The 26,394-nt window shown below is 39.4% G+C and overlaps 1 protein-coding gene across 1 annotated transcript; it reads left to right on the top strand.

Moving 5' to 3' along the window:
• Window positions 1-1,130: 1,130 nt before the first annotated feature.
• LOC311097744 (uncharacterized protein) lies at window positions 1,131-25,567 on the top strand (the record flags this gene model as incomplete). The annotated part of the gene is made up of 6 exons (XM_084137600.1): window positions 1,131-1,402; window positions 6,810-7,913; window positions 13,140-14,243; window positions 17,634-18,820; window positions 24,676-24,754; window positions 25,031-25,567. The coding sequence occupies 4 exons, from the start codon at window positions 1,131-1,133 to the stop codon at window positions 18,184-18,186; spliced, it is 3,033 nt and encodes a 1,010-aa protein (XP_083993726.1). The 3' UTR covers window positions 18,187-18,820; window positions 24,676-24,754; window positions 25,031-25,567.
• Between the last annotated feature and the right edge of the window lie 827 nt (window positions 25,568-26,394).

Raw genomic sequence — 26,394 nt, 5'->3', positions numbered from 1 at the left:
TTTTTCTTTCATTTCAGACCTGATGGAAGTGAACGAGGAGAGTGAAGAATTGAGTGAAGTGGAGGAGGAACATCATGTCAAACCTGGAAAAAATCGCTCAAAGACTAAAAATAATTTTTTAAAGAAAAGAGACAATAAATCTTTCACCTGCACTCATTGTGGAAAGAGTTTCACAACCAAAGGAAGTCTTGAGCGTCACGTTAGGATCCACACTGGAGAGAAGCCGTTCACATGTGATCAGTGCGGGAAGAGTTTCACATACAAAGAAAACCTTGAGTTTCACATGAAAGTTCATTCTGGAGAAAAGCCGTACGCATGCGATCAGTGTGAAAATAGTTTCTCAAGCAAAGGAAACCTCAAGAGGCACATGAGAACCCACACTGGAGAGAAGCCATTCACATGTGATTCGCTCAAAGACTAAAAATAATTTTTTAAAGAAAAGAGACAATAAATCTTTCACCTGCACTCATTGTGGAAAGAGTTTCACAACCAAAGGAAGTCTTGAGCGTCACGTTAGGATCCACACTGGAGAGAAGCCGTTCACATGTGATCAGTGCGGGAAGAGTTTCACATACAAAGAAAACCTTGAGTTTCACATGAAAGTTCATTCTGGAGAAAAGCCGTACGCATGCGATCAGTGTGAAAATAGTTTCTCAAGCAAAGGAAACCTCAAGAGGCACATGAGAACCCACACTGGAGAGAAGCCATTCACATGTGATCAGTGCGGGAAGAGCTTCTCACAAAAAACAAATGTTATGGGGCACATGAATATCCACACTGGAGAGAAGCCGTTCACGTGTGATCAGTGTGGGATGAGTTTCAGTCAATCAGCATACCTTAATGGACACATGAGGGTCCACACAGGAGAGAAGCGGTTTATGTGTGAACAGTGTGGAAAGAGTTTCCCACACAAATATAGTCTTGTACTTCACAATAGAGTTCATACTGGAGAGAAGCCGTTCTCATGTGATCAGTGCAGCAAAACATTTCTTAGTGCATCAGACCTGAAGAAACACCTGACAGTTCATACGAAGGAGAAGCCGCATTCATGTTCTGTGTGTGGAAAGAGTTTTTCACTGCGGCACAATTTAAAAGTACATCAGAAAATTCATACTGGTGTGAGAGAGTACATGTGCTTTGAGTGTGGGAAGACTTTTAATACAGCGGACCGTTTAAAACAGCACCAGAGAATTCACACTGGAGAAAAACCTTACAAGTGTTCACACTGTGACAAGAGATTCAGGCTGTCAACAAATCTGAAAACACATGAGATGATTCACAGCAGAGAGAAGCCACACACGTGTGATCAGTGCGGGAAGAGTTTCGCTTTTAAAAGTCACCTGAAGCTACACCTGAAGATCCATGCAGTGGAGAAACCACATAAACGCAGTCTGAGATCACGGTAAGTAGTGCATCTTTATGTGCTGAGCAACCAAGTCTCTTCTAAGTTAGTTTCTTAACAGCCACGATGAGTGACAGGACATTTTCAAATTAACACGAATGTTCGGCACAAAATTCACATGAGATTTGTCTGTTCAGACCAATGCAAAGAAATGGCAGTAAATGCACATTCAATCTCTGACAGTAGGTGGCGCTCATGGAAAAGCGGAAAAACAACATAATGCGCTACTTTCTGTTTCTGACTCCCACTTGTCTTGCCTGCTACAGACTGTGCAATTTTGGCAATTCTCTAAGATCATTACAAATCACACTGTATGACATGGATCTAATAAACTTGGGTACGACATGTATGTAGACTGTACAGTGATGAAACCTATTGTATCGTTGACTATGAGCAAATGCTCCAACTGAGCATGCTAATGTCATGAGCATGTGCTAATGGTAAATAGGGCAAGGTAAATCGCACAGCAATTGTGTTTTTTATGTGCACTGAATAAAAGAGGAGGAAGCGAAAGAGATCATGGCTAGGAAAAATAGGCCAACTTGGTAAGTCAATTTTGCAAATGGCGCTTAAAGGATTAGTTCACCCCAAAATGAAAATGTCCTAATAATTTACTCACCCCAATGCCATCCAAGATATCCATGTCTTTTCTTCCTCAGTGGGAGAGAAATTATGTTTTTTTGAGGAAAACATTTCTGGATTTTTTTGTCTAACAATGTATCCCATTGGTTACCATCGTTTTTAAGTCCAAATCAATGCAGTTTCAAAAGTCTTTGAAGTGTTTAAATGGGCTGTACGCGATCACAGCTGAAGAAGAGGTTGTTATCTAGCGAAACGGTAGGTGTGAGCGCTCTGAAAGTGTCACTAAAAGACTGCTTTAAAACCTTCACAGAGACCTCAAACAGAGCACAAAGCCTGTCTTTAAATTTTATTTCGTTTTGTATTAATTGTATCTTAATTTTGATCAATGTTTCATCAACCAATTGCCTGGATTTAATAAATAAGATGTAAATATAGTAGAAAATATTTAATCACGACACGGAGGCGCCGCGCATGAACTGGAATTCGTCTCATAAATGAACCGAAACTCAGCGTATAAGGTTATACTTGCCTCACAGACCTGAGACATGTATAGAAAGCTTGAAATGTGTACTTTTAGGCATGTTCACTTCTGCGAAGATCGCGAGTCAGCATCGTCAACTTCATCTTCAACTTCACACGTCAAATACACAGGAATGACTATCGGCCTGTTCACATCGGCCCTATTTTGACATCGGAACGATACCGATGTGTAAAAAAAAAAGACATTATCGGCCGATATTATATCGGCGGCCGATATATCGTGCACCACTAAAAATTAGCATAGATGCCATTCTTCTTATGATGTAACGAGTACGTCAGGATTTATGGGAAGTGTTCCCGGTTCCGGCTGATCTAATCTATGCAGCCTAACATTGAATTATAGAAGTCTATAATGTATTATGTGTATGCTAGGTCAAAGAGATGTGTCTTTAATCTAGCTTTGAACTGACAGAGTGTGTCTGCTTCTCGGACAATGTTAGGAAGACTGTTCCAAAGTTTTGGCGCTAAATAGGAGAAGGATCTACCGCCAGCAGTCGATTTTGATATTCTAGGTATTATTAACTGGCCGTAATTTTGAGATCGCAATAGACGTGAAGGACTATAATGCGTTAAGAGCTCGCTCAAGTACTGTGGAGCTAAACCATTTAGTGCTTTGTAAGTAATCAGCAATATTAAAAAAATTATGCAATGTTTAATAGGCAGCCAGTGCAGTGTTGACAGAACTGGGCTAATATGGTCATACTTCCTGGTTCTGGTAAGAACTCGAGCTGCTGCGTTTTGGACCAGTTTTCTCTTTTATTTTCTTTGTGTTTTCTTTATTTTCGTCTTCGGACTCTCCCTACGTTCAGCGACGCGAACTTCAGCAACTTCAACTCAAAGAAAAAGACTCTTTTTGAAATGCCCGCGACCGCGCTCCTCTTCCTTAAGGACGTGCACGAGCACTTCGTCTGAGAGAATTCCATGGCTCCGTAGGGAGCTCTCATCTCCGTTTTCTTTTCTTTACTAAGTTTTATTTTCATATTCACCTCTCCCTTCAAGAGGGAGATGAACTCTGAATCATGTCGTTGGTAACTTCACGCGAGTCTGCTCACACCGGAAGACACGCACGCCTTCACTCAGAACGACACACGCGCCTTCGGGTGTCAGCACAACAGACCACGTGCAAGTCTCGAAATCTAAATGCTGTTTAAGGTTGTATATCCCCTTTTTCAAGGTGATTTGATTCCTTGTTGTCTGTCAAAAGGTTACTGTCTGTGATTTTTGGCCTAACTGTGCTTTCTCTGATCGCACAGGTTGCTTTCATTTTGGCTCGCTCACCCATTCTCTATCTCTCATTTTCCGATCTCTCTCTCTCTCTCATCTGTTATCCGTTTGTCTTGTATTGTTTTTGCTGTTTGTTATATGCATACTCGTGTAAATTGTAGAATTTGTATTCCTTAGATCGATGTGGTAATTAGTTCAATTATTCAAACCATTATATGCTTGATTGTTTCTGTCTAAAATGCTCATAATTACAAAGTCAATGATTTGTTGATCTTAAGCTACATGCTTTATCTTGTTACTTTCCAGTAACCTAAATTTTATAAGGACAGGAGAATAGTTTCAATGGCCAGGAACTATTTTTCCCTGAAATTATAAGAAGTGATAACTTTACTGAGAAGTTGATAAGTTGATCTTACAGCCGCGTTTGCTGGACAAACAGATTGTTTGATAGCTAAATTAATTCCATTAAAGTTATCCCATAACTTCGATTTGAAATAAGACTATTGATGTATAAATGACGAACCGTAACCCGTTATGGTAATCACTCATCTATCGATCTAGTTTCAGCTTCGATAAATTAATTTAACTGTAATATGCAAAATATTAATCATATTCATGATTAATTATTAAAATTCCCTATAGATCATTTGAGCTAATGCTAATGTACAACCCATTGTTGCTACAAGGTCATAAACGCATGAACTAATTGTTCCGCATTTGTCAATGAGAGCATATGGCATAATTTAGCTATATTTTTAAGATGGAAAAATGCGGTTTTACAGATACTAGACACGTGACTTTCAAATGAAAGATTGGGATCAAAGAGCACACCCAGGTTCCTAACCGACGAGAAAGACTTAACAGAGCAGCCATGAAGTGTTAAACAGTATTCTAGGTTATTACGTGTGGAAGTTTTTTGTCCAATAATTAGAATCTCTGTTTTTTCAGAATTTAGAAGTAGGAATTACTAGTCATCCGATTTTTTTTTTATTTTTATATCAGCTATGCATTCCGTTCATTTTGTGAATTGGTAAGTTTCGTTAGTTTTTGAAGAAATATAGAGCTGAGTATCATCAGCATAACACTGAAGGCTAATTCCATGTTTCCTAATGATATCTCCTAAGGGTAGCATGTACAGAGTGAACAGCAACGGTCCTAGTACTGAGCCTTGTGGTACGCCATACTGAACTTTTGATCGATAAGACATCTCTTCATTTACTGCTACAAACTGATAACGGTCAGATAAGTATGATTTAAGCCATGCTAATGCTAATTCAAAATGTTGGTCTGATTGACTTCAAAATTGTCTCAGTTGCTATAATAGTCCATTATAACAATGGTGTACCTTGAAAAACATGTAATGCAACTGCAATGGTTTTGGATATGGCTATATTTCATGAACGCGTTGACATATTGCTATGAAACTCAGTATGTTTTTTTTTCAGCACCATGCCCTGATGGTACTCAGTTTCAAGGCAGTGCCCCCTTGTGGTCAAATTTTAATGAAATGAGATTATAAGCTATATATATATCATTAGTGGTCGACCGATATTGTTTTTTTTATGGCCGATGCCGATATCTTGGAGAGCAGGGTGGCCGATGGCCGATATAAAGCCGATATTTTTTATATATATTTATTTTAATCAATATTTAATAAATTATAAAACAAAATTTTAAAATAAACATGCTTTTATACTTTAGATGGCAACTTCTTAAATTTGCAATCCTATTACAGTATTTTTCACAAAGTAATTGTTTAGAAATATATGAATATGTGAATAAAAAGAAAGGATTTAAAGTTTTTTGATCGGGTCTCCTGTGAAGCTTATCTTCTGTTCGCATTCACTCACTTCGCACGGACCGACCGTCACTCGCAGACAGTAATGCACACTTCACAAGATATCACAGCTGGATTCGATTAAATCTGCAAGGTTTGTGAAATTAAATGTTTATTAGATATTCAGAGATTTGTTTAAATGACGTAGATGCGCATTTGCTGAATGTTGACGGCAAATGAGAAAGTATTTTAGCCTGATTGTTTGCCTTTTCTGTTACAAATAATATAAAAGCAAACGCTTTACTTTACTTGGCATAAGTTACCATTTACTTACTTTGTTTACCAGTTCTGTCTAACAAAGTATTATATATGACTGACAGAGATCGTAAATTAATGAAGACGGAGAATAGAATGTGAGTGAGCGCTGTTTGATCTGACATCATCTGAGGAGCTGCCGTTGCCGTTCTCTTCTGGCGGTGGTGTTCTCTCAGCGCCGCCCGTCAAAATAAAAGTCCCGCTTTCAACACATCGGCCAATCAGAAAAACTTATCGGCCGATGCCGATATTTCAAAAATGCCAAATATCGGCCGATATATCGGCCTTGGCGATATATCGGTCGACCACTATATATCATTGCAACTCAATGTATATTGGTTGTGAACTTTTTTGCTTAAAATTATTTTTGCTTTATTTACAAATTTTTGCTAGTTGGTCTGCTGCTAGCTTCGTTGTTTGCTTCTGTTAAGCTTGGCCCCGATAATTGCTGCTTACCGCTATATTTGTTTTTACTGCCAGTTGAATGTGTTTTTAAAGAATATAAGCACATTCAGTATGTTTATATTCACCATTCTAATAATACTCATCTGAGTGAGTATTAATTGTAGTAATACCACATCAGAGTAAACAACACAGGAATCTGTTCAGCGTCCAGGGAAAACTGAGTGTGTTTGATGTGAAGCATTTTCATGTTGAGGACAACTTGGCTTGTGTACATTTCCTGCAGCAGCTCACCGTGTGACCTCCATTATTTTCAGATGTGTTTTCTCCATAGAAATGTGTTTTTCACTATTGTAAATGGACACGATTGGTAGATGCTTTTTTGATTGTTGATTATTTTACGTTGTGTGTTGCTGTGGCTTTGACAAAATCTGATGATTCAGGGTTTTTATAAACTTTTTTTTTTTTTTTTTTAAAGAAATATTTGAAAAATTTGAAAAATGTGTTATTCATCTCACACCGGAGTGAAATTGTCTATTGGAAATGACACTTGTTTGTTTTTGGCAGAACTACCAGAAAGCATCTGGAGGGAAAGGACCGAGAGAACGAGGAGAGTGAAGAACTGAGTGAAGTGGAGGAGGGACATCATGTCAAACCTGGAAAAAAATCTTTGAGTCGCTCAAAGACTAAAAAGAGATTTTTAAAGAAAAGACACAATAAATCTTTCACCTGCACTCAGTGTGGAAAGAGTTTCACAACCAAAGGAAGTCTTGAGCGTCACGTTAGGATCCACACTGGAGAGAAGCCGTTCACATGTGATCAGTGCGGGAAGAGTTTCACATACAAAGAAAGTCTTGAGTTTCACATGAAAGTTCATTCTGGAGAAAAGCCGTACGCATGTGATCAGTGTGAAAATAGTTTCTCAAGCAAAGGAAACCTTAAGACGCACATGAGAACCCACACTGGAGAGAAGCCGTTCAAATGTGATCAGTGCGGGAAGAGCTTCTCACAAAAAACAAATCTTATGGGGCACATGAATATCCACACTGGAGAGAAGCCGTTCACGTGTGATCAGTGTGGGATGAGTTTCAATCAATCAGCATACCTTAATGGACACATGAGGGTCCACACAGGAGAGAAGCCGTTTATGTGTGAACAGTGTGGAAAGAGTTTCCCACACAAATATAGTCTTGTACTTCACAATAGAGTTCATACTGGAGAGAAGCCGTTCACATGTGATCAATGCAGCAAATCTTTTCTTAGTGCAGCAAACCTGAAGGCACACCTGACTGTTCATACGAAGGAGAAGCCGCATTCATGTTCTGTGTGTGGAAAGAGTTTTTCACTGCGGCACAATTTAAAAGTACATCAGAAAATTCATACTGGTGTGAGAGAGTACATGTGCTTTGAGTGTGGGAAGACTTTTACTACAGCAAACTGTTTAAAACTGCACCAGAGAATTCACACTGGAGAAAAACCTTACAAGTGTTCACACTGTGACAAGAGATTCAGTCTGTCAACAAATCTGAAAACACATGAGATGATTCACAGCAGAGAGAAGCCACACACGTGTGATCAGTGCGGGACGAGTTTCGCTTTTAAAAGTCACCTGAAGCTACACCTGAAGATCCATGCAGTGGAGAAACCACATAAACGCAGTCTGAGATCACGGTAAGTAGTTCATCTTTATGTGCTAAACAACCAAGTCTTTTCTAAGTTAGTTTCTTAACAGCCATGATGAGCGTCAGGACATTTTCACACTAACACGAATGTTCGGCACAAAATTCACATGAGATTTGTCTGTTCAGACCAATGCAAAGAAATGGCAGTAAATGCACATTCAATCTCTGACAGTAGGTGGCGCTCATCGAAAAGCATAAAAAGCAGCAGATGCGTTTACTCTGATCGATCTCGGTCACGAGATTCAGTGAGAAGCGCTTGAATTCAGCGAAGAATACAAATGTCTCAGTGATTTAAACCCCTGGGGTCGGCGGTATTGCCGGCGATACCAGCTCGCTTTTTTTCTTATCAGTTCAAAAGAAATTCATTTTGCTCTGTTGACTTTGATATTACAAACAAGTTTCATACATCAATCGATTCTGTTAAATGTGTATTATTTTGGTGTATACTCACAATAAAAACAAAGTGTTGTGCTTTTTGCCAAATAAAGAAAAATAAACGTGATGCGAGTTCTGCTTTCTCTCCGTCAGTTAAGTCCATTCTGAAACACGTCCGAAAATGAACAATAACTCAGCGAACACTCAGTCAAACAGGCATACAGACACACAGGCATGAAGATTGAATTCTCTTCTTTTAAATGAAGTAATTTATATAAAAAACAAATATTCTCATTTTGTGAAATCTGTATTAAAAGAGAGCGATTCCAGTCGAGCTCATTAGAGCTCATTCAAATGTAATGTGACCACGCCCCGGAGAGCGCGCGCTATTCAAACGCAAATTCTGAGAACCATTTCAGACCTGTGAAATGCCCACATCAGCTGTAAACACAGCGCGCCGCGAGTGAGGCATAATACAGCCTACCTAATAATCCTGGAGAAAAGATTCCTCAGAACAGTGCTGATATGAGGAGCAATAGATCCTGCTGAGGAGTGAGGTAGGCTAAGTTATCTTTTCTCAAGTGTTAATGTGGAATAACGTTATGGAATAACGTTAGTGTAGGCCTATGTAAACCGCAAAAAGATGAATCGCGTTTCTATAATATGAATCGCGTTTCTGTGAGATGAATGAACTAGGGTACATATTTGTAAAGACTGTTTAGCCTAAATATGAATCGCGTGTCTGTGTGTGAAAGAATAAACCGCTTTAATCAACTAAAATGCTTTGCTATACTGAGATGAGTAAAAATCGACTGAAATATGTTGAAATAAAATATCTTCGTATAAGCAACGTATTAAACTGCAAATTAACATTTATATGCCCTAATATTTCATAAAAACAATGTTACAGTCAGGCGAAATATGAAAGACAACATGTTGTTGACTAGATTTGGGTACAGTTTTTACTGTAGAATATACTGACACATCAAATAAGCTTTTGTTTAGCAATTTCTGCTCATATGTTCTATATATATATATATATATATATATATATATATATATATATAAAATACTATTTTTGTCAAAAATAAAGTAATAAACTAAGATGTTAGATGTTCCAATGTTGGCTATATTCAAACTAATGAATACATATAAAATGTAGGCCTATAATCATTTTTTTACAAAGAAAGAGTACACTTGAAATATTGTTGTAATTGTAACCTTTTTAATAAAATAGCAAAACATATTTACAAGATAGATGTAAGCAAAATCTTAAATGGTCAATATAAGTATTCTTCTAAATGTATCTTTTGTCCTTGCATTGTGGCTCAGTCAGTGTCACACCTGAATGAATGGCTCATTATGCAGAGTGGGTGGGACATTGTATTCTCAGGTGTAAACCACTCCTCGTTCACGCCCCCCTCGCATATTGGCTTTCCAAACAAAACCTGTTTTACACAATTTAAATCAATGTATTGTTTTACGTGAACGATAAAGCAAGACTATTTTCACATAATTTTGAAGCCAGAACTCGAAGCGACAACATTCATTAGTCAAAAGTCTTGTGGACACATATTTAGTATGAGTTTTGTGGTCTTATTTCAGCAACTTTCATTTTTATTTTTTTCAATAACCACGCATAAACATTATTCTCTTAAAAATACAAACATCTACATACATGTTGCTTACATATTATGGTTGCCCTGTTTGTGCTATATAGAGTGAATTTACACCTTTGCCATTATCATGTTTATAAATAACTGAAAAAAGCACAAATGTCAGGGCATGTCAAAACATCCCAAGGGCCCCAAAAACACCTTAGACCCCAGAGGGTTAAAGGCAGATGAAACAGCGCTGACAAACAGGAGAAACTGTGTGCAACGATACAGTCTGAAGGCTTTTTCGTCTATAAATTCCCATCATTTACCATTGATTTACTGTAACGTTAGCCTTGTAATATTAACTGCACCATGAAATGTGGGATATACATATTGAATTGTATTATATTATTAATGTAGACAATGTATTAAAGGACTAATGGAATATAATTACAGTATTTAATAATGTATTTAGGCTACTGTTTTTGATACAAATACCATAGAAACCATAAAGTTACATTTTGCCATGATAGTGAGGTGCTATAGGCTATGCCTGGTTTCATCTGTGGTTATCATGATCTAAATGCATGATACTGGATGACCAATGTTCAAGTTTAATAAAACTCAAACAGTCAGAATATTACATTTTACCAAATAAAAATTAGCACATGCAGAAACTAAGAAATTAATTGTCCAATAAAGATATTTATTTTGTTAAGGAAAAATGACAAATGTTTGAATGTTCTACCTCAGATTTGTGAAATGTTCACCTGTTTGGCAAGTGTTTGTCCTGATATGTTCTGACAATAAAGAGTAGTTTAAAACCACAGTTAACGCTCTGGTTTCTACAACTTTAACTTAGAAGCAAAAATCTGCCTTTAAACTTGAAAGTAATAAAGATTTGACTTTTATCGTGATAATTATCGATATCGACTGATTAAAAAAAAATGATCGTGATTTTTTTATTTTTTTTTACCATATTGGCCAGCCCTACTTCAAACTATGCTATGGTGCTTTTCAAGAATAAAGAGCAAGAGGGATGCTTCCAGATTATTTCGGTTTAGGTTTTTACGCATACGCAAGGGTCGGCATACAGTGTGCAATGACACAATTTTAATCGGCGGTGCTGCTGATGTGGTGGCTGTAAATCCACTTGTTGATAAGAAAGGAGGAAAGAGACACATATGGAAATATTTTGGATTAGGCTAATGTCACGTTGCCATAAGTGGCCGTTCACATAGCGCGTTTTTTGTGCGTGCAGATTCGTTATTCCTAATGTAGGCGCGCGGCAAGCTCGCTCATAATAGAAACGACGCGGCGCGCTCGTTTTTCCAGGTGCGCCTATGTTCATGGTTGCATAGCAACGACAGACGCCAAGGGTAGAGCAAGCGTTTGTGGAAAGCAGAAACATGTCGATCTCCGAATGCAACGTTACATGAGGAGAGTAAAGATGGAAAGCTTTTAAAGATTAGTTCCATATAAATTCACGGATAATTTGTTGTTTTGTCGTTAGTGAAAATCAATATTGACCTTGTATTTGAAAAAGGATCCTCATATAAAAACAATACTAAAATTCAGAGTAAGTTCATTCGCATTTAGAGAGCGACTATTTTTGAAGCGGCGCTCTCCATGATGACGAGTATCAGCAAAGAATTTATTGATTTCTAGCCCTTTGGTACCGAAATTGGTACCGAGAACCGTGGATTTTCACTGGTATTGGTACCGAATACTGAAATTTTGGTACCGTGACAACACTAGCATGGACTAATTGTTCCGCATTTGTCAATGAGAGCATATGGCGTAATTTAGATAGGCCTATATTTTTAAGATGGAAAAATGCGGTTTTACAGATACTAGACACGTGACAAATGAAAGATTGGTATCAAAGAGCACACCCAGGTTCCTAACCAACAACGAAGACTTAACAGAGCAGCCATCAAGTGTTAGACAGTATTCTAGGTTATTACGTGTGGAAGTTTTTTGTCCAATAATTAGAATCTCTGTTTTTTCAGAATTTAGAAGTAGGAAATTACTAGTCATCCAGTTTTTTATATCAGCTATGCATTCCGTTAATTTTGTGAATTGGTAAGTTTCGTTAGTTTTTGAAGAAATATAGAGCTGAGTATCATCAGCATAACACTGAAGGCTAATTCCATGTTTCCTAATGATATCTCCTAAGGGTAGCATGTACAGAGTGAACAGCAACGGTCCTAGTACTGAGCCTTGTGGTACGCCATACTGAACTTTTGATCGATAAGACATCTCTTCATTTACTGCTACAAACTGATAACGGTCAGATAAGTATGATTTAAACCATGCTAATGCTAATTCAAAATGTTGGTCTGATTGACTTCAAAATTGACATGCAGTGTCTGTCTCAGTTGCTATAATAGTCCATTATAACAATGGTGTACCTTGAAAAACATGTAATGCAATGGTTTTGGATATGGCTATATTTCATGAACGCGTTGACATATTGCTACGAAACTCAGTATGTTTTTTTTCAGCACCATGCCCTGATGGTACTCAGTTTCAAGGCAGTGCCCCCTTGTGGTCAAATTTTAATGAAATGAGATTATAAGCTATATATATATCATTGCAACTCAATGTATTTATGGGTTGTGAACTTTTTGGCTTAAAATTATTTTTGCTTTATTTACAAATTTTTGCTAGTTGGTCTGCTGCTAGCTTCGTTGTTTGCTTCTGTTAAGCTTGGCCCTGATAATTGCTGCTTACCGCTATATTTGTTTTTACTGCCAGTTGAATGTGTTTTTAAAGAATATAAGCACATTCAGTATGTTTATATTCAGTATACACTTTGTAGACTGAACACCATTCTAATAATACTCATCTGAGTGAGTATTAATTGTAGTAATACCACATCAGAGTAAACAACACAGGCATCTGATGTTTGATGTGAAGCATTTTCATGTTGAGGACAACTTGGCTTGTGTACATTTCTTGCAGCAGCTCACCGTGTGACCTCCATTATTTTCAGATGTGTTTTCTCCATAGAAATGTGTTTTTCACTATTGTAAATGGACACGATTGGTAGATGCTTTTTTGATTGTTGATTATTTTACGTTGTGTGTTGCTGTGGCTTTGACAAAATCTGATGATTCAGGGTTTTTATAAACTTTTTTTTTTTTAAAGAAATATTTGAACAATTTGAAATATTTGTTATTTATCTCACACCTGAGTGATATTGTCTGTTGGAAATGACACTTGTTTGTTTTTGGCAGAACTACCAGAAAGCATCTGGAGGGAAAGGACCGAGAGAACGAGGAGAGTGAAGAACTGATTGAAGTGGAGGAGGGACATCATGTCAAACCTGGAGAAAAATCTTTGAGTCGCTCAAAGACTAAAAATAAATTTTTAAAGAAAAGAGACAATAAATCTTTCACCTGCACTCAGTGTGGGAAGAGTTTCACAACCAAAGGAAGTCTTGAGCGTCACGTTAGGATCCACACTGGAGAGAAGCCGTTCACATGTGATCAGTGCGGGAAAAGCTTCACATACAAAGAAAGTCTTGAGTTTCACATGAAAGTTCATTCTGGAGAAAAGCCGTACGCATGTGATCAGTGTGAAAATAGTTTCTCAAGCAAAGGAAACCTTAAGACGCACATGAGAACCCACACTGGAGAGAAGCCGTTCAAATGTGATCAGTGCGGGAAGAGCTTCTCACAAAAAACAAATCTTATGGGGCACATGAATATCCACACTGGAGAAAAGCCGTTCACGTGTGATCAGTGTGGGATGAGTTTCAGTCAATCAGCATACCTTAATGGACACATGAGGGTCCACACAGGAGAGAAGCCGTTTATGTGTGAACAGTGTGGAAAGAGTTTCCCACACAAATATAGTCTTGTACTTCACAATAGAATCCATACTGGAGAGAAGCCGTTCACATGTGATCAATGCGGCAAATCTTTTCTTAGTGCAGCAAACCTGAAGACACATCTGACAGTTCATACAAAGGAGAAGCCGCATTCATGTTCTGTGTGTGGAAAGAGTTTTTCACTGCGGCACAATTTAAAAGTACATCAGAAAATTCACACGGGTGTGAGAGAGTACATGTGCTTTGAGTGTGGGAAGACTTTTACTACAGCAAACTGTTTAAAACTGCACCAGAGAATTCACACTGGAGAAAAACCTTACAAGTGTTCACACTGTGACAAGAGATTCAGTCTGTCAACACATCTGAAAACACATGAGAGGATCCACAGCAGAGAGAAGCCACACACGTGTGATCAGTGCGGGAAGAGTTTTGCTTTTAAAAGTCACCTGAAGCTACACCTGAAGATCCATGCAGTGGAGAAACCACATAAACGCAGTCTGAGATCACGGTAAGTACATTTACATTACATTTACATTTAGTCATTTAGCAGACGCTTTTGTCCAAAGCGACTTACAAATTAGGACTAAATTAAGCGATTCATAGTGAAGAGGCAAGAAACACGCAAGAAATACTCAAAATACGAAGTTCAGGCATTATTCAGAGTAGCATAAGCCCGATAAGCGAGGATATAAAGGAAAAGGAAAGTTTTTTTTTTTTTTTATTATTATTATGAGGTTAAGTGCTCACGGAAGAGATGGGTTTTCAGCTGTCTTTTGAATGTTGTCAGGGATTCTGCATTCCGGATGAGGGAGGGGAGAGCATTCCACCAGCATGGAACTGTGAATGAGAATGTTCTGGAGAGTGATTTTGTGGCTCTCTGTGATGGAACCACGAGACGTCGCTCGTTGACCGATCGTAGGCTTCTGGTAGGGATGTAGACTCATAGGAGTGAGTGAAAGTAGGAGGGAGTTGAGCCTTTGATAGATCTGTAAGCAAGCGTCAATGCCTTGAACTTGATGCGAGCAGCAAGAGGTAACCAGTGCAGAGAGATGAACAGAGGAGTGACGTGGGCCCTCTTTGGCTCGTTGAAGACAAGACGAGCTGCAGCGTTCTGAATCATTTGTAGAGGTTTAGTTGCACATGATGGAAGTCCAGCCAGAAGAGCATTGCAGTAGTCAAGCCTAGAAATGACCAGGGCCTGGACGAGAAGTTGTGTTGCATGCTCAGTTAGGAAAGGCCTGATCTTCCTAATGTTGTGCAGTGCAAACCGGCATGATCGAGCTGTCTTTGAAATGTGATCTGTGAAGGTCAGCTGGTCATCAAACGTTACTCCAAGATTTCTGACCGACCTTGATGGGGTGATTGATGATGACTCTAGCTGGATAGTGAAGCCGTGTTGTAGAGATGGATTGGCAGGGAGGATGAGAAGCTCAGTCTTTGCCAGGTTTAGCTGCAGGTGATGTTCCTTCATCCATGTCAAGATGTCCGCCAGACAGCTTGAGATCTGTGCCGCTACTGTGGGATCATCTGGTTGAAATGAGAGGAAGAGCTGTGTGTCATCAGCATAGCAGTGGTAGGAGAAACCATGTGCCTGTATGATGTGTCCCAGTGATGTAGTGTAGATGGAGAAGAGCAAGGGTCCAAGAACTGAACCCTGGGGAACCCCTGTGGTCAGTTGATGTGCTTTGGATATCTCGCCTCTCCATGTGACCCTGAAGGACCTACCTGTGAGATAGGACTCAAACCAGTGGAGTGAAGTTCCTGTGATGCCCAGTGATGAGAGGCTGGACAGAAGGATCTGATGATTCACAGTGTCAAAGGCAGCAGATCCAGGAGAATGAGAACTGAAGATTTGGAAGCAGCTTTTGCGATCTGTAGGGCTTCTGTGACCGACAGTAATGCAGTCTCAGTTGAATGCCCTTTCTTGAAGCCAGACTGGTTGACATCCAGCTGGTTGTTCAGAGACAAGAAGGATGTTACTTGGTTGAAAACAGCTCTTTCAAGTGTTTTCACAATGAATGGTAGGATAGAGATAGATCTGTAATTCTCTACAAATGATGTGTTTAGCGTTGTTTTTTTAAGCAGTGGAGTAACCCGAGTCTGCTTGAATGCTGTACGGAAAGTGCCAGTCTGGAGGGATGAGTTGATGATGTGTGTGAGTGCTGGTAGAAGTGTGGGAGAGATGGCTTGTAGAAGGTGTGAGGGGATGGGGTCTAGAGGGCAGGTGGTAGGGTGACTGGAGAGGAGAAGTGTAGATACTTCTTCATCGGTTAGCGGAGAGAAGGAGGAGAGGGGGTTATTGGCTATGGAAGGGGTCGGTCTGGGTTCCTGTGTGTGTGGAGCTGAGAACTGACTGCTGATAGTTGTTGTTTTGTTGGTGAAGAAGTTAGCAAAATCGTCAGCAGTTAAAGAGGAGGCAGGTGGAGGTCGAGGTGGACAGAGGAGAGAGTTGAATGTCTTGAAGAGTGATTGTGTGTTTGAGGAGCTGTTGATCTTGTTGTGGAAGTAGGAAGATTTTGCAGCATGAACATCAACAGAGAAGGAAGAGAGGAGAGATTTATACATACTCAGGTCATATGTGTCTTTTGATTTGTGCCATTTCCTCTCTGCTGCACATGTTGAGTAAGGTGAAAATAAGATAAGCACATGCTGTTACATAAAACTACCACTTGGGGGCTCACGACATACGGTGTTGCTAACTGACAGCAAATAAAGCCCAAAGTATACTCTGTTTCTTTTGCATATGCTAGCACATGCAAACTGTCAAACGCATAACCTTTCAAACTATACTCAATTTGATAGCCTACGCGAACGTATGCAGTTGATTTATCTTTGTCCAGTGTTAGAGCTATTTCTCTCCAGAAGATATGAGCTAAAGTTACGTCTGTCTCATAACCCCCTCACACAAGCGCTTATCAATGTGGCATTGTTGTTGCAATTAAACAAAACATGAAATTGGCTCTAAATACAGTACTGTTGGTCTGATTGACTTCAAAATTAACATGCATTGTCTGTCTCAGTTGCTATAATAGTCCATTATAACAATGGTGTACCTTGAAAAACATGTAATGCAACTGCAATGGTTTTGGACATGGCTATATTTCATGTATGTTTTTTTTTTCAGCACCATGCCCTGATGGTACTCAAAAAGTTTCAAGGCAGTGCCCCTTATGTTCAAAATTTTTAATGAAATGAGATTATAAGCTAATATCATTGCAACTCAATGTCTTTATGGGTTGTGAACTTTTTTGCTTAAAATTATTTTTGCTGTATTTACAATTTTTTGCTAGTTGGTCTGCTGCTAGCTTCGTTGTTTGATTCTGTTAAGCTTGGCCCCGATAATTGCTGCTTACCGCTATATTTGTTCTTACTGCCAGTTGAATGTGTTTTTAAAGAATATAAGCACATTCAGTATAGGCCTATTTATATTCAGTATACACTTTGTATGCTGAAAACCATTCTAATAATACTCATATGAGTGAGTATTAATTGAAATAATACCACAACAGAGTAAACAACACAGGCATCTGTTCAGCGTCCAGGGAAAACTGAGTATGTTTGATGTGAAGCATTTTCATGTTGAGGACAACTTGGCTTGTGTACATTTCTTGCAGCAGCTCACCGTATGACCTCCATTATTTTCAGATGTGTTTTCTCCATAGAAATGTGTTTTTCACTATTGTAAATGGACACGATTGGTAGATGCTTTAAGTAATTTTTTTTATTTATTATTATTTTAAGTTGTGTGTTGCTGTGGCTTTGACAAAATCTGATGATTCAGGGTTTTTATAAACTTTTTTTTTTTAAAGAAATATTTGAAAAATTTGAAATATTTGTTATTCATCTCACACCTGAGTGAAATTGTCTATTGGAAATGACGCTTCTTTGTTTTTGGCAGAACTACCAGAAAGCATCTGGAGGGAAAGGACCGAGAGAACGAGGAGAGTGAAGAACTGATTGAAGTGGAGGAGGAACATCATGTCAAACCTGGAAAAAAATCTTTGAGTCGCTCAAAGACTAAAAAGAGATTTTTAAAGAAAAGAGATAATAAATCTTTCTCCTGCACTCAGTATGGGAAGAGTTTCACAACCAAAGGAAGTCTTGGACGTCACGTTAGGATCCACACTGGAGAGAAGCCCTTCAAATGTGATCAGTGCGGGAAGAGCTTCACATACAAAGAAAGTCTTGAGTTTCACATGAAAGTTCATTCTGGAGAAAAGCCGTACGCATGCGATCAGTGTGAAAATAGTTTCTCAAGCAAAGGAAACCTCAAGAGGCACATGAGAACCCACACTGGAGAGAAGCCATTCACATGTGATCAGTGCGGGAAGAGCTTCTCACAAAAAACATATCTTATAGGACACCTGAATATCCACAATGGAGAGAAGCCATTCACTTGTGATCAGTGTGGGATGAGTTTCAGTCAATCAGCATACCTTAAGGACACATGAGGGTCCACACAGGAGAGAAGCCTTTTATGTGTGAACAGTGTGGAAAGAGTTTCCCACACAAATATAGTCTTGTACTTCACAATAGAGTTCATACTGGAGAGAAGCCGTTCACATGTGATCAATGCGGCAAATCTTTTCTTAGAGCATCAGCCGCAAAGAGACACCTGACAGTTCATACGAAGGAGAAGCCGCATTCATGTTCTGTGTGTGGAAAGAGTTTTTCACTGCGGCAATATTTAAAAATACATCAGAAAACACATACTGGTGTGAGAGAGTACATGTGCTTTGAGTGTGGGAAGACTTTTACTACAGCAAACTGTTTAAAAGTGCACCAGATTATTCACACTGGAGAAAAACCTTACATGTGTTCACACTGTGACAAGAGATTCAGTCTGTCAACAAATCTGAAAACACATGAGAGGATCCACACTGGAGAAAAACCTTACAAATGTTCACACTGTGACAAGAGATTCAGTCTGTCAACAAATCTGAAAACGCATGAGAGGATCCACAGTAGAGAGAAGCCACACACGTGTGATCAGTGTGGAAAGAGTTTCTCTTTTAAAAGTCACCTGAAGCAACACATGAAGATCCATGCAGTGGAGAAACCACATAAACGCAGTCTGAGATCACGGTAAGTAGTTCATCTTTATGTGCTGAGCAACCAAGTCTCTTCTAAGTTAGTTTCCTAACAGCCACGATGAGCGACGAGACATTTTCACATTAACACGAATGTTCGGCATAAAAATTCACATGAGAATTGTCTGTTTAGACCAATGCAAAAAAATGGCAGTAAATGCACATTCAATCTCTAACAGTAGGTGGCGCTCATGGAAAAGCTAAAAACAACAGCGCTGCACAACTTTGTTTCTGACACCCGCTTGTCATGCCTGCTACAGACTGCAATTTTGGCAATTCTCTAAGATCATTACAAATCACACTGTACAACATGGATCTAATAAACTTGGGTACGACATGAGCACATTTCATACACTATGGCAATTCAAAGTGCTTTACATAGAAATATGAAAGTGCATTCATATTTTGAAGCAGTGCAATGTAGTCCATTATAAGACAGCATCCATGCTTTCAATGTGGAACTAGGCAAAGCTAGACAGACTTTCTTCTTAAATATTATAAACGGAAACATAAACGACACACACACTCTTTTTGCTACTGTAGAGAGACTGACAAACCCCCCCAAGCCAGATTCCCAGTGAAATGCTCTCAGACAGCAAGTGCAGTGAGTTTGCTTCCTCCTCCTCTGAGAAAATCAATAATATCATAAAGGTAATCAGCATATCCTCCTGTGGTGTTGAGGTAAGACAGGTCAGACCACATCTGAAAGTTTCTTTGTCTGATTTTGAAGAAATTAGTGGTACTTTTTTTTGGAAGAAACAGTACAGCACCTTAAAACACCAACCTGCGCCCTAGACACAATCCCCACTTCCTTTTTCAAAAGTGTGTTAAACTGCTTAGAAGCAGATCTCCTAGAAGTGGTAAATTCCTCACTTCTCTATGGTACTCTTCCAAAGTCCCTTTAAACTGCAGTTGTTAAGCCCCTCCTGAAAAAGAGCAATCTGGATAGCAACATATTGAGCAATTACAGACCGATCTCAAATCTTAAGCTCGAATGGATACTTTGACAATTTTCAATCTGGTTTCCGACCGTATCACAGCACAGAGACAGCGCTCATAAAGATAATAAACGATATTCGCTTAAATACTGATTCAGGCAAATTATCAGTGCTGGTACTAATCGACCTCAGTGCTGCATTTGACACTGTCGATCATAACATACTTCTTGACAGGCTGGAAAACTGGGTCGGGCTTTCTGGGATAGTCCTAAAATGGTTCAGGTCATACTGTCATACAGGTCATCTAGACACTCAAAGACGCTTTACAGTTAATTGGTTTACATTGAAAAAAACAAACAAACAAGGTATATAGACAGGGTTACATAGTACAAGAAATGAAAACACATGGGTACAAGGACAAGCAGAGGCAATGCAAGAGAGGATGCGATGAAAGGGATGAAGAACTGGGAAACTCTGTTAACAGGAAAAAGCAAGCTCAAAGAGGTGAGTTTTGAGGGCCTGTTTGAAGGATGTTAAGGTACTTGACTGTTTGATGTGGTCGGGGAGGGCGTTCCAGGTTCTTAGTTCTGATGGTCTTGAGTGTGTCAGCACCAACGGACCTGAGGAGGCGGGCGTGAGTGTGGCGGGTTAGTAGGACGGAGATGTATGGAGGGGCAAGGTTGTTAAGTGCTTTGTATGTGAGAAGTATTTTGAAGTTGATCCTGTGTATGACTGCGAGACGGTAGAGGTTGTAGAGGACAGGGGTGATATGATCACGGTGGCGGGTGGAGGTGAGAAGGCAGGCAGCTGAGTTCTGTACATATTGAAGTTTATCGATGATTTTGTGTGGTAGTCCGTAAAGAATGCTGTTGCAATAGTCCAATCTGGAGGTGATAAGGGCATGGATGAGTGTTTTAGCTGCAATGGTAGACAGAGACGGACAGAGCCGTGCAATGTTACGAAGGTGAAAGAAGGCAATTTTGGTGACGTGGTTGACGTGGTACAAAGGAGAGAATAGGTTGCGGATGCAGGTGGAAGTGGTAACATTGGAGCCATTGATGTTGAGGGAAAAGGTCTGGGCATGTCGGGTGAGGGAGTTAGGACCAATTATGAGAATCTCTGATTTATTGCAGTTGAGTTGGAGAAAGTTTTCTTGCATCCATGATTTAATGTCAGTGAGGCAGGTTGTAAGGGTTGAGTGGGTGGAGGCTGTGATGGTCTTTGAGGAGAGAGAGAGAGAGAGTTGGGTGTCATCAGCATAGCAGTGGAAGTGGAGGCCATGTTGGCGGAGGATCTGTCCAAGGGTGAGCATGTACAGCAGGGATAGGCAACTCCGGTCCTGGAGGGCCACTGTCCTGCAGAGTTTAGCTTCAGCCCTGATAAAAACTCACCTGCCTGTATCTATCTAGTAATCCTGAAAACACTGATTGCCTTGTTCAGGTGTGTTTAATTGGGGTTGGAGCTAAACTCTGCAGGACAGTGGCCCTCCAGGACCGGAGTTGCCTATCCCTGATGTACAGGATGAAGAGGAGGGGGCCAAGAACTGAACCCTGGGGGACACCATGAGTGACTGGACTGGTAGGAGATGTGCAGTTGTTTATAGAGATATAATGGTGTCTGTCAGAAAGATAGGAGGTGAACCAGGTTAGGACGGAGCCAGTTATTCCAATTTGGTGCTGAAGGCGTGAAAGGAGGATGGAGTGTTTGATGGTGTCAAAGGCTGCACTGAGGTCTAGGAGGATGAGGATGAGGATGGTGAGGAGACCAGAGTCGGCAGCAAGCAGAATGTTGTTGGTGATTTTGAGGAGGGCAGTTTCGGTGCTGTGTTTAGAGCGGAAACCAGATTGGAATGGTTCATATAGATTATTGGAGTTGAGGTGTGTTTGATGTTGAGTAGCAACAGCATGTTCCAGGATTTTGGACAGAAATGGGAGGTTTGAGATGGGACGGTAACTGTTGGGAATGTCTGGGTCCAAACCAGGTTTTTTCAATATGGGGATGATGGCAGCAAGCGTGAGAGGGGAGGGGATAATACCAGAGGCCAGAGAGGAGATGATTATGTTGGTGATGAGGGGGGAAAGTGAGGGGAGGCAAACCTTGGTAAGAAATGTGGGGATTGGATCAAGCAGAGAGCATTGAGGGCTTCATGCTGGAGATTATGGTAGATACATCTGTTTCAGTGATTGGAGTGAATGAAGAGAGAGAGTGGGATGGAGGGGAGGGTGGTGGAGGTCCAGGGGTTGGGTAGGGGGTGCTATGGGCTAGTTGATTATGGATGTTGTTGGATCTTGGTTTTGAAGAAGGAAAGGAACAAATCACACTTAGAGGTGGCGAAGTAGTTGGAGATTGTGTCCATGGGTTTCAGAAGTTTGTTGATTGTGGAGAAGAGGGTCTTGGGACTGTTGGAGCCGGATTGGATGACATAGGAGTAGTGGGAGGAGCAGGCAGAGTTGAGGGCGTCTTTGTATTGTTGTCTGTGAAGTTTGTAGGCTTCCAGGTGGACAGTAAGACCAGTCGTTCTAGTTGTCGGCATTTGGCTTTGAGGAGGCGGAGTTGGTTAGTGTACAAAGGGATGGAGTGTGTGAAGGAGACATATTTGGTTTTAAGGGGAGCAATGGTATTGAGACTTAGTAGGGAGAGGTTATTATGTGAGTGTAGGAGACCATAAGTCTGAGTGGACATCCATGACATGTGGAGTCCCTTAAGGCCCAATTCTTCCGCAACTCCTGTTCAACCTGTATATGCTCCCAATGAGCCAAATAATCAGAGAGAACCAAATCTCCTACCACAGCTATGCAGACGACACACAGATTTACTTAGCCCTTTCGCCTAACGACTACAGCCCCATTGACTCCCTGTGCCAATGCATTGATGAAGTCAACATTTGGATGTGCCAAAACTTTCTTCAGTTAAACAAAGACAAAACTGAAGTCATTGTGTTTGGAAACAAAGATGAAGTTCTCAAGGTGAACGCATACCTTCACTCTAGGGGTCAAACAACTAAAAATCAAGTCAGGAATCTCGGTGTGATTATGGATTCAGACCTTAGTTTCAGTAGTCATGTCAAAGCAATAACTAAATCAGCATACTATCATATAAAAAATATTGCAAGAATTAGATGCTTTGTTTCCAGACAATGAATATAAACCTAATATCATTAGGATCACATCAACTAGAAATCCGCTTTTAGCTACTATGCCAGCCGCAGCTGGAACCAGCTTCCGGAAGAGATCAGGTGTGCTCCTACAGTAGTCACATTCAAATCCGAACTCAGAACACATCTATTTAGCTGTGCGTTTACTGAATGAGTACTGTGCCACTGTGCAGCCGACTGATTACACTGCATTTTATTTCTGCATCCTCCTTTTGATTCTAAACTCAAATGGCACTGAAAATTGGGTAAGAAACAAACATAAATGACTAAATTGGAGAAATTAAGAGATGAAACCATGCTGATGACCTGGGTCTGTGGTGGAGAGTTTGATGTGTAATTAAACTCAAGGTTCTGTGGGGTGCAGACTGGATCGACTCCATTCCTAGAGCTTCCGAACAAATGGGTTTTTTGGGGTGCGGACTGGTGGGGAAGTTGATCCCGAGGTTACCCCGTGAGTCAGTCCCAGAGCTCCTCCTGTCCGATTTTAGGGAAAAATCCAGTCCATCGGAGACGTCCAATAGATTTCTTAGGCGCATCAAATAAACACCACAGACACAGTTATTTTATTTGTATTCCTTTCTATGTAAAGTACTTTGAATTGCCAGTGTATGAAATGTGCTATATAAATAAACTTGCCTTACCTTGCCTTGCCTAGAAAGAAAGAAATATAGTCACAAAATAAAAGCAAGGAAAATTAAAACAGTTATTTACAATGCTTTACATAGAAAGGAATTAAAATAATTACACTATGGCAATTCAAAGTGCTTTGCATAGAAAATAAACACAAAATAAAGGAAGGGGAATTAAAACGGATATAAAAGGAATTAAAAGTGATAAATTAAATGAATTAGAGTAAAATGAATTAAAGTAGTAAAAAGATGATAAAGAACTTCTCATCTGGCAAAACACCAGTGTATCTTATTTTGCATATAGTTTTACTCTTACACTGTGTCTGTGGTGTTTATTCGGCAGACGGTGCAAATACTTTTTTTATCGCTCATATCTTCTGGAGAGAAATAGCACTCACACTGGACAAATATAAATCGACTACATACGTTCGCGCATTCTATCAAATGGAGTATAGTTTGAATGGCTACGCGTTCGACAGTATGCATGTGCTAGCATACGCAATTTTTATTATTTACTGTCAGTTAGCAACACCGTCTGTCGTGCCAAACCAACAGGTGTCGATTTAACCCTAACCTTAACGTCTTGTTGACCAATCAGAAGCCTGAAAAAATGCTATTACCGCTTTGTGTAGGGTAACAACATGTTTTCATAAGCAGTGACCTGCGTAGTTTTGCATTCTGACGCCTCTGTTGAGCAATATAATGGGAGAACTGTGCATATATCTGTATACATGTTATAAGCACTGTTAGCACAGGTATTAGCAGCAATATTTTGGGTATGTTTGCCATTGCACAGATTCGCCTCATGTAAACAAAGGAGATAACAGCACACACTCCAACGTCACCAAGCAAGAATCAGTGTCACCGTCTACACGACAAACACTGCAACCAGAGTTTCTGAAAATCTTCACCCTGGCAGGAGTTTTCAAAAAAGTTTGGTTTCAAAAAATCTGCGGTTTTGAAAATACGGTTTTGATCATCAAAACCAATCAAGATTTTTTTTTTTTTTTCTGTGGCTTCGATAAAACCTGATGAATCAATATGTTTTTGTTTTTTACATGTGATTAGTCTGAAACATTTATTACTCGCATCATATCTATTGGAAATGAAACTTGTTTGTTTTTGGCAGAACTGAAGGAGAGGACAGAGAGAACACCAGTGATCCAGAACCTGCAGAATGAAACATCATGATACTGAAGAACAAAGAGGTTGGTGCTTAAATTCTCCAGAGAATGTTTCAACATTTTTGTTTGACCAGCTTGAAGCATACACTGAACCAAACTATTTAAATATTGAACAAGCAAACTGGTTGCGGAAGCAGCAGCGGCCAATCAGTTTGTGCCGTGTAGTAAACGATGCGATTTCTTTCAGATTACATGTCAAATCTGTGTCATCTAGAGTTTCATGAACAAACTAGTGATTTATAATTTTATTTCACGTTTGTCTCTCATTTGAAATCTCACATGATTTAATGTTTCTTTTAGACCTGATGGACGTGAACAAGAAGCCAATAAATCTCCTGCCTCCTGCCCTCAGTCTAAAAAAAATTAAGTCTGAAGGTTAACATGAGAGTTCACACTGGAAAAAAATCACACGAAGATCCACAGTGGAGAGAAACTTTAATGTTAAGTTAACGTGATCAATGCGAGAAGAGTTTCACTCGTGCCTTCGTTCTGAAATCACATCTGCTTTCTCATTCTGAAGAAGAGCACCAGAAAAATTACACTGGAAAAAAAACGTTCATGTTCAGGGAGCTGAAAAAGAGGCCGTAACATGAATCTGAAATTAATTTGATCTCGTTCATTGTTTGAGATGTCATTTTTGTACTTCAAGTAATTGATTAAAATAACCATTTTATCAACAGCTTATTGTTATTGTCCAATTTTATTTGCATCAGGAATATTTCATAGCATAGAATCAAGGATTAAGTTCCCAGCAGACACAGAATGATCCCCTAACATTAGTATTTGATTCCTGATTGGTTATTGTTTTAGGAACTAATAATGTGTTAGGAATGTTTTTTTTTTGTTTGTTTGTTTTTTTTACAACATAAATGTTATAATTGATTATGAATATTTGGATCAGTTAATAGAATTAACTTAATGTAGTAAAATTTATATTACAATCAATTAACCTGTTTGTGCCGTGAACACTCAGTGTTTATTAATTCAAATAAATGTGCATTTCTAGGTTATGGGAAATGTCTTTTTTTACTGTACAGTGCTACTCAAAGCCTGTAGTCAAAATCTATGATTAGGGACTCCAGTATATATGAGCTTGAGACGTGGACAACTTTACGTGTGACATGAACAAGACTTTATTAACTAGACTAAACATTTAAACTACTCTAACATACACACGCATATATGCATGCATACAATTTACCAAAGGACAGAGAGCTGAAGCAGAATACAGGAAAGCAAGAAGTTATAGCATTGTTTGAAATTCAGCAGATCAACAGCCTTGAGCAAACCATCAGTTTAGTTCTAACACGCCCTTCTTTAAAAGGGGTAAGGATACTTAGGCCCGGTTTCACAGACAGGGCTTAGATTAAGCCAGGATTAGGCCTTAGTTCAATTAGGACATTCAAGTAGCTTTTATAAATGTGCCTTAGAAAAAACATTACTGATGTGCATCTTGAGACAAAACAATGGCACTGACATGTTTTAAGATATGTCAGTGCAAGTTGCTTTCAGTTAAAACAGCTCAAACATGCATTTTAGTCTCGGACTACCTTAAGCCTTGTCTGTGAAACCGGGGGTATATGTATCAAATAATGAGACTAAGTTTGATACATGCATGTCTCGCACATTTGAATTAAACTGTCCTGATGCAGTTTGTTGAGACT

The sequence above is a fragment of the Abramis brama genome (assembly GCF_963993115.1).
Source record: "Abramis brama genome assembly, chromosome: 1".
NCBI classification, from domain to species: Eukaryota; Metazoa; Chordata; class Actinopteri; order Cypriniformes; family Leuciscidae; genus Abramis; species Abramis brama.
The sequence above is the reverse complement of the archived record's forward strand: the minus strand, read 5'-3'. Positions and strand labels throughout refer to the sequence as shown.